This window comes from Chanodichthys erythropterus, chromosome 2 (genome assembly GCF_024489055.1).
Source record: "Chanodichthys erythropterus isolate Z2021 chromosome 2, ASM2448905v1, whole genome shotgun sequence".
NCBI lineage: Eukaryota > Metazoa > Chordata > Actinopteri > Cypriniformes > Xenocyprididae > Chanodichthys > Chanodichthys erythropterus.
This window is the reverse complement of record NC_090222.1, coordinates 29228018-29241739: the sequence shown is the minus strand read 5'-3', so window position 1 is coordinate 29241739 and position 13722 is coordinate 29228018. Positions and strand designations below refer to the sequence as shown.

The 13722-nt window shown below is 35.5% G+C and overlaps 1 protein-coding gene across 10 annotated transcripts in view; it reads right to left on the bottom strand.

Moving 5' to 3' along the window:
• The window catches only part of arhgef1 (Rho guanine nucleotide exchange factor (GEF) 1), a 50241-nt gene that overhangs the window by 19328 nt on the left and 17191 nt on the right, over positions 1-13722 (bottom strand). For all 10 annotated transcript variants that reach the window (XM_067408481.1, XM_067408508.1, XM_067408516.1 and 7 more), the window contains 7 exons: positions 11066-11152; positions 8899-9012; positions 8039-8137; positions 6509-6551; positions 6295-6400; positions 5974-6114; positions 2025-2054 (listed from right to left, as the gene is read on the bottom strand). In XM_067408481.1, coding sequence (XP_067264582.1) covers positions 2025-2054; positions 5974-6114; positions 6295-6400; positions 6509-6551; positions 8039-8137; positions 8899-9012; positions 11066-11152 — 620 coding nt within the window. The remainder of the gene's footprint in view (positions 1-2024; positions 2055-5973; positions 6115-6294; positions 6401-6508; positions 6552-8038; positions 8138-8898; positions 9013-11065; positions 11153-13722) is intronic.

Below are 13722 nucleotides of genomic sequence, written 5' to 3'. Positions count from 1 at the left end.
CAAAAAAGACTTTTACGCTCAGCAAGGCTGCATTTATTTTATTTTTTACAGAAAAATAGTAATATTGTGAAATATTATTAAAATTAATATATTTTTATTTTTATTTATTTATTTAGAAGTATAATTAAAATGTTTATTTCTGTGATGCAAAGCTGAGTTTTCAGCAGCCATTAGTGCAGTCTTGAACGTCACATGATCCATCAGAAATCATTCGAATATGCTGATTTGTTGCTAAAAAATCATTTCTTCTTATCAATGTTGAAAACTACGGAAGAGGATTAGGGCCAAGCAATAATAATAAAAAAATAAAACCATCTCGAGATTAAAGTTGTTAAATTTTGGGAAAAAACTCTTTAAATTTCGAGAAAAAAGTCGAGATAAAATGTGGAGAATAAAGTCATTAAATTACGAGAAAAAAATTGTTAAATTTCGAGAAAAAAGTCGAGATCAAATGTTGAGAAGATAAACTCATTAAATTACGAGAAAAAAGTCAAGATAAAATGTTGAGAATAAAGTCATTAAATTACGAGAAAAAACTCGTTAAATTTCGAGAAAAAAGTCAAGATAAAATGTTGAGAATAAAGTCATTAAATTACGAGAAAAAAAACGTTAAATTTCTGAGAAAAAAGTCGAGATAAAATGTGGAGAATAAAGTCATTAAATTACGAGAAAAAACGTGTTAAATTTCGAGAAAAAAGTCGAGATCAAATGTTGAGAATATAAACTCATTAAATTTCTAGAAAAAAGTCAAGATAAAATGTGGAGAATAAAGTCATTAAATTAGGAGAAAAAAACGTTAAATTTCTGAGAAAAAAGTCGAGATAAAATGTGGAGAATAAAGTCATTAAATTACGAGAAAAAACTTGTTAAATTACGAGAACAAATTCATTAAATTATGAGAAAAATGTTGTTAAATTTCGAGAAAAAAGTCAAGATAAAATGTTGAGAATAAACTTATTAAATTATGAGAATAAAGTCATTAAATTATGAGAAAAAAGTTGTTAAATTATGAGAACAAATTCGCAATTTAACGAATTTGTTCTCGTAATTTAATGACTTTATTCTCAACATTTTATCTCAAGTTTTTTCTCGTAATTTAACAACTTTAATCTCAAGATGTTTTTTTTTTTTTTTATTACTGCTTGGACCTAATCTTCTTCCGTAGAAAACAGTTGTGTTGCTTAGTCCTTTTTTTCCAGGATATTTAATGACTAGAAAATTCAAAAAAAAAATTTTGTAACACTTTAAATGTCTTTGCTGTCACTTTCTTTGAAAAAATAAATAAATAAATAATTCTTACTCACTCCAAACTGTTAAATGGTAATGTATATTTGGCATTCAGAGTTCACTATACAAAATGAATAATGACTGTCACACCATTACATTAAGCTGCTGTATGTGGATAGAGGTATTTTATTATGACTGCTGCCATATATTGACAAAGTGCAACTGAAACAATGTGATCTGTGACTTGTCAATGCAACCCCCGTAGCATACTATGAAAAAGTACCTCAGGGGGATCTTCAATTGGCATCAAGCCATTTCCTTCCCTCTAAAAGAGTAGCAGAATCTCCAGTGAAGGAGGAGAAAGAGAAGAGGGAGGGGAAGGAGGGCTGAAAAGAGGAGGGACAGAAGTCTGGAGGTGGAGACTGCACATGTGTGCATGTCCATTGTCTCATGCACACATGGATTAAATGACACAGCTGTGCATGACAAAATGAACAACTGCAGTAGCTTCAAGTATCCACCAACAGCTTCTCTCACGGACACCAACTAACTTCAGCCAAAAAAATGCATTAATTTAATTTAAAAAAAAACCTGCAAGAAATTACTGATATTTTCATGAAAACATTCCCTTAAAACAATTTTTAGTCGAAAAACGTACTGAAAAGTGAATATATAGTTTTACAACTACATAAAAGTGACTATATAATAGTTAGAAAGTAACAAAACTACAAAGCCATCAATGCAACAATAACCACACAGGAACATGCAAATGACTTCTGCAAAAAAAAAGGACTCACCCTTTGTCCTTGTCGGCAACAATTGAGGGGCTGCAAAAAGCAAAACAGAAATAATTAAAGTGATATCAAAGGAAAAATGCAGCACAATGCTGGTCTAATGGACTCACCGTTTAAAGTTAAGTAACATTTTTTCTTCCTCGTTCTCGACCGGATTTTAACTCTGTTTTAGGACGGTGGAATCTGAAGCGCTCACGCTTTTCCTGACTCAAAATGACAGTAACTGTTGTATTGTTTGTAGAATCTGAACTAATGAACATATTCTGTAACTTGCAAATGAAAAAAAAAGAAAACTAAAATAAAAAAAAAGATCTAAAAAAATTGTGGTGCATTAAATTGCACTCCAAGCAAATTATGACAGACAAAATTATGCAAAAATAAAGTTCAGTGAAAATCTCTTGCAAAACTAGATGTCTAGAAGTCTGAGCTACACTATCTTCTCAAACTGCAAGCACCACGATGGAACTCTCCTAAGGCACTGAGGCTTTCCTACGGCGATGTCCACAAGCAATCAAAGTGCCCCGGCGTTACTATTTAACTGTGTTTTTGTCTGATGCAACAAGCATGCAAGAACATCGAAATCGGATCCTTGTGTTTTCCTATGATAATACAAAAGGAGGAGTGCGATAAGGAATCCCCAGCTTCTGGCCAATCAAAAACGTTGAGCCGCCTCTCAAATTAAAAGTGCAGCCAATGAGAGCATCTGTAAGTGAGGTCATTACTGTTATACTGAGGGAGGAGAATGAATGAGGGAGCAAAAAAAAAAAAAAAAAAAAAAACTGTGCGAGAGGAAGCAGACAGTGTTTGAGAAAACAGAGGACGATTGTGTGAGTGAATATGAAGACTGAATAGCCATATTGAGACTAGACATAAAAAGAATCTGTGTGAAGTCTCTGAAGACACATTATGCCACTGATTGAGTGAGAGACAATGTTTTACATGCATTTGTTTTTCAATGCAGCCTTGATATCTCTTTACAACATTACTTTACCCTGGTGGATCTGGTATACATTAACTATTCTGTCTCATTGCAAACTGTCTTTTGTCGCTTGCAGTCTTTTTTCTCCCTCATGCCGGCCTCAAACTTGACCCCCGTCTCATCCCTCTTTCCATATTTCTCTCTGGCAGAGAGCCAGAAAGCAGAGACTTCCTGCCAGCGTGGCACTTCTGACTCCATCATCTCTCTACCACTTCCTCTCTGTTTGCCACCGTTTCTTTTTTTTGAGGCGGATTCCGTTGTAACGTGGTGTATGTTTTTAACAGAAATAAATGGTGTGACTAGGCAGAACATTCATACTACAGTGCAGGATTCACAATTGTAAAATAACTTTCATTTTTAGCAGAGTCTGAATCGAATGTTATGATATAAATACTGCAAAATATAATGGTGAGACAACATGTCATTCTGTCTAGCTGCACTAAGAGAGCAATTAGTGTGGATTCATGAACAAATGACTCCTATAAATGAGTTATTTTAATGAGTCACCCAAAAAGATTCACAAGTGTTCACTTTGATGGATTCTTAGCAGTTACTGAATCACCATCTTACTCTCTAGTCTGGGTGCTTTCATTGGCAGGATCACAAAGGGTCGATGAGTGAAGTAGATTCACATTAAAGGGTGAACGTGGGTTTGTAGGCATTAATATATTACACCCCCTGGGCTGTGAGGACCCCCATGCAGGAAGTGAGACAAGAGGAGACTGCTGAGCCTTTTGCTTCTGCTGCACACTCTGCCAATCTGGATTCAGATAATTATTTCTGCACAATGAAAGACAGCAGGGAAAATCTGGCACTCAATGCACACTGTACAGTAAAAGAACCACACATTTCCCTCTGATGAAAGGTCTATATATGAAAACAACAGTAATGTACATACATTACCAGTTGAAAGTTTGGGGTAAGTAAGATTTATTTATTTGAAATAGAAGTTATTTGTAACATTATCCAAGACAAGGCTTTGTCCCAGACTAAAATGCATGTTTGAGCTGTTTTAACTGAAAGTAACTTGCACTTACATATCTTAAAACATGTCAGTGCCATTGTTTTGTCACAAGATGCACATCAGTAATGTGTTTTTTTTCGCTAATGGTTAGGGTTAGGGTTTTTACAATGTATAAAAGCTACTTAAATGTCCTAATTGAAATAAGATCTAATCCTGGTTTAGGCTAAGCCCTGTCTGTGAAACCAGGCCTATAATTGTCACTTTTGATCCATTTAAACGTGTTGTTGCTGAATAAAAGTGTTAATTTCTTTCCAAAAAAAATAAATAAAATAATAATCTTACAGACCCTAAATTTTTAAATGATAAAATAAATCATTTTAAAGTAAATTTAGGCATGATGTAACAATAGGGGAACTGAGCATGCAGAGCTAAATATCCAATATTGACAAAAACCAATACATTTATTTAAAAAAAATCTGTAATATCGGCAGATAACCAATAAGGTACCGATATACTATGCATCCCTACTTAGGAAAACTAGGAATATAGCACACAAATCATGGCCTATGCTTATTATTGTTTACATTTTTTGTCCTTTTTGTTCTGGAAAAGAGCAGCCTGATCATTGTGCTAAATATCTCCTTTTGTGTTCCATGAAAGACAAAAAAAAAAACATATTGGTTTCAAACATGTTCATTTTAGGCAAGCATCCCTTTAACTTTTGCCTTACATTTTCAAAAGGTGACTAAACTGCATTGAGTTTAAGCAAAGAAAGGCCCTAACCAACAACAAAAGAACAATTTTAGAGCCGAAAATGAAACTTCAATGGATATGTCAGCTGGTCCTTGGAGTTAATTGAACTGCATATGAAGCACAACAGTGAGTGGAGTGAATTCTGATACGACTATTATAGAATTCACTGCAAGGGGTCAAGCAGCCCAGCAGCAAGAAGATCCTGTGCAGTATGACAAATTCAATAGGCATCAGTTAGCAGCCAGTGAGTGAATATCGACAGAGACTCGGGGGTTCTGATCCACTGTGAATGCAGATTTGACAATAGCTGTATTCTGTCCAAGCAAATTGAGAGGGTGAGTACTGTTTGTGGAAAATTATCCTCTTCCCCACTGTATAGATGGCGTTTGACAAAAATCACACAGCACACAGTAAGACATTAGGATTGGATTATAGGCTAGGCAGTAGACACTACGGAGGGCAGCAAAAACGAAACGTCTGGCTCTGTGTTTCAGAAGAGATCAGCGCACCCCTGGTTCTTTCACAACCATGACACCAGAGTCAAAGGCCCTGTTTACACCTGGTAGTAAGATGCGTTTTGGTCGGTCAGATCACAAGTAGACGAGGGAGACACGCTCCTGTTTACACCTGGTGTTTTAATCTGTCTCTTTTGTTCACTTTTGACTACTTTAGTCTTGATTTCATTGAGGGGAGGTTCTATGAGTGGGCACGTATATGGGCTTCTTCAGATCTTTCAATCTAATGGACGAAATAAGCTTGCGCAATCTACATATGAACGCAAAAGGAGACAAAGTAAAACAATACGGAGAGCAAAAGCTTTTGTTTCTGCTCTGACAGCCAAAAGCTAAAGGTTTGTCCAAAAGTGGACAAACAAAAAACATTTTAAACCCCATTTCCACCTGTATTCAGCGTTGTCCACTTGTGGTTGGATTGCTGAAAACACTTCTTATACCAGGTGTGAACAGGGCCAAAGAGAAAACAGACACCCTGTAAACTGACCATAACATATGGGACAACTCCACCAAAACTAGGGATGCATAAATCCAAATAATAGTAGGGTTGCACAATCAATGGAATGACTAATAATTCCAAAATGTTTTTAAAATGTTTCTGTTTCATTGTATAACAATCTCGCTGAAATTTATGGTGCATAGTGCTCAAAAATAAAACTGTTTGAAAAATAAAATCTGGTTGAATAAAATAAGATCACTAGTATTATTATTATTATTATTACTATTATCATTAACAGTTCTTACTTGGCATCAACCATCTTTTCCAGCAAGGATTCAGCTACAGCCTTCTCCTTCATCTCCCTTGGGATGCGGTCAGTGGGACGATGGGATTCCACGTCACTTAGTTCATGCTCATTGGGAGTCATTCCCATCATCCTCTTCTGCCTAATGAGAGAAACAAAGACAAGTATGGTATTGGACCACCAGGGATAAGATGAATACGTGTTACCAGGGGCTGACATTTTATTTAGCTTCTATATAGTATGTAAAAATAATATGAATTGTGAATGCAAAGTACTCCAGGTTCAATTTATTTTGAAATTCACTTGCCGGTCACTGACTCACCTAAAGTCTTCCAGCTGCCGGTGTATCTCTGGACTCTGTGTGAACTTTACTTCAGTAACATAACGTCTTTGTTGATCTTCGCTGCAAATTTCTGGACGCAAGCGATCTGAAGGAACACAGTGGAGAGACAGAGGGACGAGTGGATTTAATGAAACAATATCAACATTAAGTGCAGCGAGAGAAGAACTTTCATTTTTCCTGGTGAAGACCTTACCCAGTTCAGACGCTAAGTTATTTGGCACTGATACTTTGAGAATCTGGAAGAGAGAAGGTATGAAAAGAGAGAAAATGTGTTATTTCCAATCCAAATCCAACAGTAAGGATTTGGTATATTATATATGTATATATTAAATAAGGAATAATTATAAATAAATTACAAATAAATACATTTAGATTTTAATAAATGAAATACTGTTGCATTATATTAATAAATATAATATTCAAAAGTTCATGTTTTTGTCCTCCGGTGTAGAATGTAATTCAGCACAGCACCACCAGAGGTCACAACAATCTAAATAACCAGATATTGGTTATTCACTATTTTCTTTCATTTAGTTTCCAACTCAATCTACAGGTCCACGGCCTTGATGTCATCTCAAAGAAATGTGCAGAGAGTAAAATATCCAATAGAATAGGAAAAAAAAGACCCAACTTAAAAACATGAAAAACAAAACAGTCATTCATCAGGGGGGGTCATTCCCATGACCCAAAGCAGGAAGTTAGGGTCGGACAAACACTAAGATGAGACAGAAAAGGAGAACATGTCTAAAAAGAAGGATAAAGAACACACCAAGAAAATGTTACATTGGACAGAAGGGATGTGCAGACAGACTGGAGGGAAAGGACAAAGACAAAAACAAGTCTAAACCGAGATGGATTTGGGGAGAAATAGATGAGCCGGGAAATGACCTGATATACAGTATCATGAGAAATAAAAGAAAGAACTGGGTAACATACTGCCCATCTCTAATGACTATATTAGGGGTATTCAAAATAGTCATAAAGAACCATAAAAATTCACTCCTACCAATGATGAAATGAAAAAGCACTTGTTATTCACTCAATTTACTGCAAAATAAAACCCACTTGGAAAAAAAACAAATCTCATCACTGTAAATGCAATACAGCCTAGTTAGACAAAGATTTCAGTCACTTTAATGCAAATTGCAAGCCATATGCTTGTAAAAATCATAGCCTAATATCATTTTAACCAGCTTATTGTGAATTATTTTATAACTATTATTCATGCTGTTTATGACCATATAATAATTAAAAAGTTACATGGAAAATTTGGCTTTTTAAAAATGACTATGAATTATAAATGCATTTTAAAAAAAATTGATAAATAAAACGACATGGGCATGTGATGGTTATGTGACACGGACATGTGATAGTTATGTGTCAACTACCATTTTGTATTACAAAACTCTTGTTTTTGTTCACTATACATTCCACATATGATTTAAAGTTAATCTGCCTATTTCAGAAAACAACAAACAAAAACAATTTCACCACTCTGAAAGACAACAAGCTCAAAGATAAGATTGACGGACAGCAGATCATCTGTTTTGATAAATAAAATAAAGCTTCAAAAAAATTCCCCAGCATTCCTTTAGGGGGTCTAACAAAAACGTGGACAGTAAAATGAAGGGCGGACTGAAAAGTGAGACAGAACAAAGGAAAACTTGTAAAGAGATATACAAACTTGACAGCTGAATGCCTAGAACTCTTCTTGTTCACATACCGCTCCTTTTTCAAGGAAAGTGTTGTAGAATTCCCCAAAGTGCTTCTTTGTGTCTTTGGCACTGAAGTTCTTGAAGAGGTCAGCATGAAGGTAGCATAGCTAGGACAGGGGAAAAGAGAGAGAGGACAAAGGAGGGAGATTAAAGAAAACAAGAATAACAAAACTGACAGATTTAGACACCAAAAATAGAGGAATAGTGATGTGTGCTATGTTAACCTATACGTTAACCTGGACTTTACTGACTGAATGGAGAGGCAATTGAAAATTTTAAAATTTCAGAGTCTCTTTTAGAGCAGTGAGAAAAGTGTATCAGGAGAAATGACAGAGACAAATAGACCAATCTAAAATTAATGAACACAACATAGTACCTGTTGGATCTGAAACCAAACATAACTGGTCCAACTCAATAATACATTAAAGGTACACAAAAGGAAAATAATATAGGGAAAGATGTCCACCTTCAATTTTTCCCTTGATCACAAACTTAATGAATGGTTATGCTCCTACTAATTTAGATTTTCATCTGAACATTAACATCTGTGAGATGTATTATATCTGAACATTTTTTTTTTTAGGTTAAATAAAGTAAGACATGAAGGATTTGGGTTTGGGAGACGGTACCTGGGGTAGATCACATTGGCTGCATGCCAAACAAAGGAAGAAATACTCATGCTTTAATCACATGAAAAGGGCTTTATCTAAATATTAATACATACATGACACCCCACCCCCTAAACACACACAACATTCAGAGCTGAACAAGAGATAATGTAAGAAACACAAAGAGCCTCACATATTAAAATAAGCGCATGCATGCGGACTGACAAAAATAAACTGGCACACATTCTGTAATTTCTCACCACAGGAGCACAGTCAAACTGTAACATGACATGATGAATGAAGACCAGCAGGTGGGTGGGCCTGGACTTCAACAGTTCAATACTGTTAAAGTGACTGCACTGATCATCCACCATCTGAGAAGAAAAGTGATTACAGAAATATATTTTTTAAAAAAAGCAGCAACAACGTATACATAAATATATTTTATTTAATGTTTTTGAGGGAAGTCTCTTATGCTTACAGAGGCTGCATTTATTTAATCCAAAATACAGTAAAAATAGTAATTCTTTGAAATATCATTACAATTTTAAATAACTGTTTTCTATTAATATATTTTAAAAATGCAATTCATTCCAAAGCTGAATTTCAGCATCATTACTCCAGTCACATGATCCATCAAAAATCATTCTAATGTGCTGATTATCAATGTCAAAAACAGTTCTGCTGCTTAATATGTTTAAAGCTGCAGTCTGTAAGTTTTGCCTCTTTGTCCCCATCTCTGTTTGAAACCTGCAACTGCAGTTATTTGTGGAATTATCATCTTTACATGAGTTGTGCCTCGGCACGGCTCCTCAGCGCGGATTAATCTAATGTTTGCCGTCAGTCACCACACAGGTATGGATACCGTACTTCAGAATCACAGATTCTACGTCTTGGAAGTAAGACCAAAATAAGAATTTTCACGGGAAAATGTCATCTGAGCATGTAAGTAGTGGGAGGTGCGCTACATGTTCTGTTCATTCATCAACTGAAAACAGACTAGGATTTAAGAATCGATATCGGTTCATAAAAATGAGAATCGATTAAAATCGAGAAATCTATATTTTTTTACCCAGCCCTAGTACTTCGTGTATATTAGCGTCACCTGAAGAGTTCAATTTCTGTAGCCACTCCGCAGTCAGAAGCCTTTTGCTTTTAACTACAGGTGAATCACAAGTTGTCACTGATGATTGTCATTTGGACCTTTCTGGATTACAATGCGCCATCAAAATAATAAGTTTAATTATTGCAGCTGCTGTGAGAAAAGACTATAAATGATCTGCCACCTGTAGCATCCTCACATGCCATTTAGCCTACTATACTAGCTGGGACTCCTTCTCTATATAAACAGACGTGACGCAACGACGCAAAGACGAACGGCTGCATGCTCGAATTTCCGGCAGAAACCCACCAGTACCATCCGGATTAGGAAACATTATTACAAGCTTACCGTTGTGAATTGGGCTAAGGTAAGGAGATAGATTTGAACACTGGCTGGTTATGTACTTACTCAAAAATTGATTTTGGATAATTGTTAACTGCAGCTTTCAGGAAACCATCATAAATGATTCTTTGATCAACAGAAAGTATAAAAGAACAGCATTATTTTGAAATAGTTTTGTAACATACACTATCCAGCCAAAAAAAAGTCACTGTTTGGATTTTAATAGGCAAATACTTAGGAGTCTATGGATGGATCATTATTACAGTGATTATTATTTTTGTAGCATGTTATATGTTTGGCAACGGTTCTTTTAACCCTAAAAGATGGAGTGTGTAGCTTTTCATTTCTTTAACAACCATGTATTAAGATATATCATGACCATATTCCAAGATGACAATGTCAAGATTCATCAGGCTCAAATTGTGAAAGAACTGTTTGGAGGGAGCATGAAGAATCATTTTCACACATGAATTGGCACTGACCTTAACCTCAGTGTGAGTTTTTGGGATGTGCTGGAGGAGACTTTACAGAGTGCTCACCTCTTGCATTGTCAATACAAGATCTTGACCAAAAAATGATGCACCTCTCGATGGAAATAAATGTTATGATGTTATTTCCATTAAGAGGTGCATCAATTTTTGGTTCATGTGTGAAAATGATTCTTCATGCTCTCTGAACTATTCTTTCACAGTTTTAACCCTGGTGAATCTTGACATTGTCATCCTGGAATAGGGTCATGATGTGTCTTCCTACATGGTTGTTTAAGAAATTAAAAGCGACGCACTCCATCTTTAAGGGTTAAAAGAACCGTTGCAAAACATAACATGTTAGAAACATACTAATCAAGTCAGTTTACTTTACTGTCAGTTTTGATCAATTTAATGCATATTCCAAATATTTATACCTCAAATAAAAGAATCATTAAGGAAGCAGAATCTTTACCATTCCCATCCCTACTAGTTCTGAGCTAATGTATCACTCACAGGTTGCTCATCATTCTCAAAGTCTTCATCCTCTGCTCCAATTATACTCATGGCTGGATTTGAACTCTGAGCACCTGACGGCCCACGCTGTGGAGAGAGAAAGATGAGATTAGCATTACCAGGAAAGCATTAATAGAAATAAACTACACAGTACTTCACACAATAATAATAAAGAAGAACAATTCCCTCCACCACACTATAAAATTGACTAATAACAAAGCCCTTATTAACAAACGTTACATGTTGCATGAAACATTATACTGCCTATGAGATTATTTCTAATTAAAGGAGAAGAATTGAAAACATTAAGTAGCTGGCACAAATATTCTGACTTGAGGCTAAATTAAAAGATTCATGCTCTGAACTGGAGCTCAGGGAGCCATGGAGAACATTTAAACATGGAGGAGAGTGAATTAACATTCTTACTGCACCACCTAAATGAAGCTCATTCTTTCACACAAGGTAACATCAGGTTAAACTGCGATCATAATTCTATTTCTTTCTACCTGTTGATAAGAAACTAAATTGAATCAGAAGAATAGTCAATAAACGGGGCCAATGCATCTGGCCAATGGCTGTAAATGTAACAGTGTTCTACTGTGAGAGTTGTTAGGAACAAATTTCCTCTGTCGCTGTTGTGCAATAATTACTCAATGGAAAGAGGCTGAAAATCCCTGTACAAGTCAAACTCCAGCAATTCAACAGACTAACAGTGTTTACTTCATTAGAAACAAAAAAGCAATTGTGATACTACAAGCACAAATTGAGTTAATGGTTTCTCAGTGTAAACGTTTTAATTTCAGATGTTTACTAAACATTTAAAAGGATAGTACCCCAAACATGAACATTGTGTCATCATTTACTCACTCCTATGCCGTTACAAACCGGTATGACCTGTATCAGAAGAAAGTTATACTGGTTTGGAAAAATAATGATGACATAATGTTCATTTTTGGGTGAACTTTGCCTTTAAGCAAAGAGAGATACACAAACAAAGCCAGTGCTGGATCAACATTTGCTCAAGCCAGAGTAGCAGTAGTTGTTTCTGAATGAATCAATGTTTTTGAACAAATCGATTATATGAATGATTCAGTGACTCACTCATAAGTCCGTTACTTGTTGCCCCTACTGGTGTGACAATGTAACATGAAATAAGATTCACTACAGAAAGGGAGTCTGATGGAGTCCCATACACTGTAAACCAGTGGTTCTCAACCTGCGGCCTGTCACAAATGCAAATGTGGCCCACGATATGCTGAACACAATTAAAAAATAAATTAAAGTTTTACAATTCATTTTTGTTTTTAAATTAAATTGAATTTAAGTTTGAACTATAATGTTTTTTTGTCATATAAAATCATTTTGGTGATCATGTATTATTTTCAGACATACACAGACCTACTTAACAAACACAAGCGTGCTCTTTGGCAGAATTCCAATAGTAGCCATTATTTTTGTACATTTAGGGATTAAAATGGACAAATTTGTTATTAGAGCAGAAAAACGAAATGAGGAACATACCAATGAAGGAACACATTGCAAACAAGAAGAGTCGTAGCGAAGGTAAGAAGAATGGAAGAATCAGTTTGTGTAAATGAGCAAGATGGGTAGCCTTTGTTTGCTCTGTAGTAAAGTACATGGCATATGCAAAACATACAATATCAAAAGACATGTGAATTCGATGTGTTTGTTTGATGTACTTATATTTGAAATTGATAAAAAAAAAATAACAGTGCACCCGCGGAGGGATTGCGATGCAACAGAATTCTTCATATCGTCAGAGATTGTAATAAAGTGCCCCAGGGATGACGCAGTTTTGTAGGCAAAACCCGGAAGCGAGTTAGCATTTTAGGACTTCCGGTTCCAATGCCGTAAAGTCTATGGGTTTTTTGAATGAGTTTTTGCTAAATCGCCTGAAATAAGGTCTGTGGTTAACAAAGCCTCTAAATATTTTCACGTTTTGATCTATGACATAAAACACACCAGTTATAACCCGCTTGTGATTTTTTAAACTTTTACTGTGTCTTAAAATCGGCGGTTGCTAACAAATTGCTAAAAAGGACTACTTCCTTTTGGACTTTAGACGTCATCATTAAAAACGGGACATTTGGACAGCATTTCTCATGAAAAAGTGGATAAGTATTCATACACAGCACTGATCATAATCAGTGAGCATGTTTTTAAATAGAGATGTTTTTTAAATAAAGTTTGAGGAAGTTTGGTGGTGACGACGTTGATCCGTGACCATGGTGTGCTGTAGTCCGTTTATAGCCTACTGTTAGCCTATTATATCTGATGACTTTATTTAGGCTTCAAAGTCTATAAATGTTGTGTTAACTTGTAAAGATTATCTTGATAGACAAAACGTGTAAGTGTCATAACCCTCTGTTAAACACAGAGCTTATTTTCTGCGGTCTATGGGAAAAATGAATAGGCTTTCAGTCGAGGGAACCCGTGCGCCGCTAACTTCCGGGTTGGCCTACAAAAAACGCGTCACCCCTGGGGCACTCTATTATAATGCGCTCTATGTTGTCTGTAAAAAGAGTTGAGTAACAGCTTATTAAGGCATTTGTGGCCTATATAACATTCTATCATTGTTTGGTGACTGTTACAATGCTGTTGTTAAAAAGTTAGTTAAAAGTTTAAAGAGTTCAAAA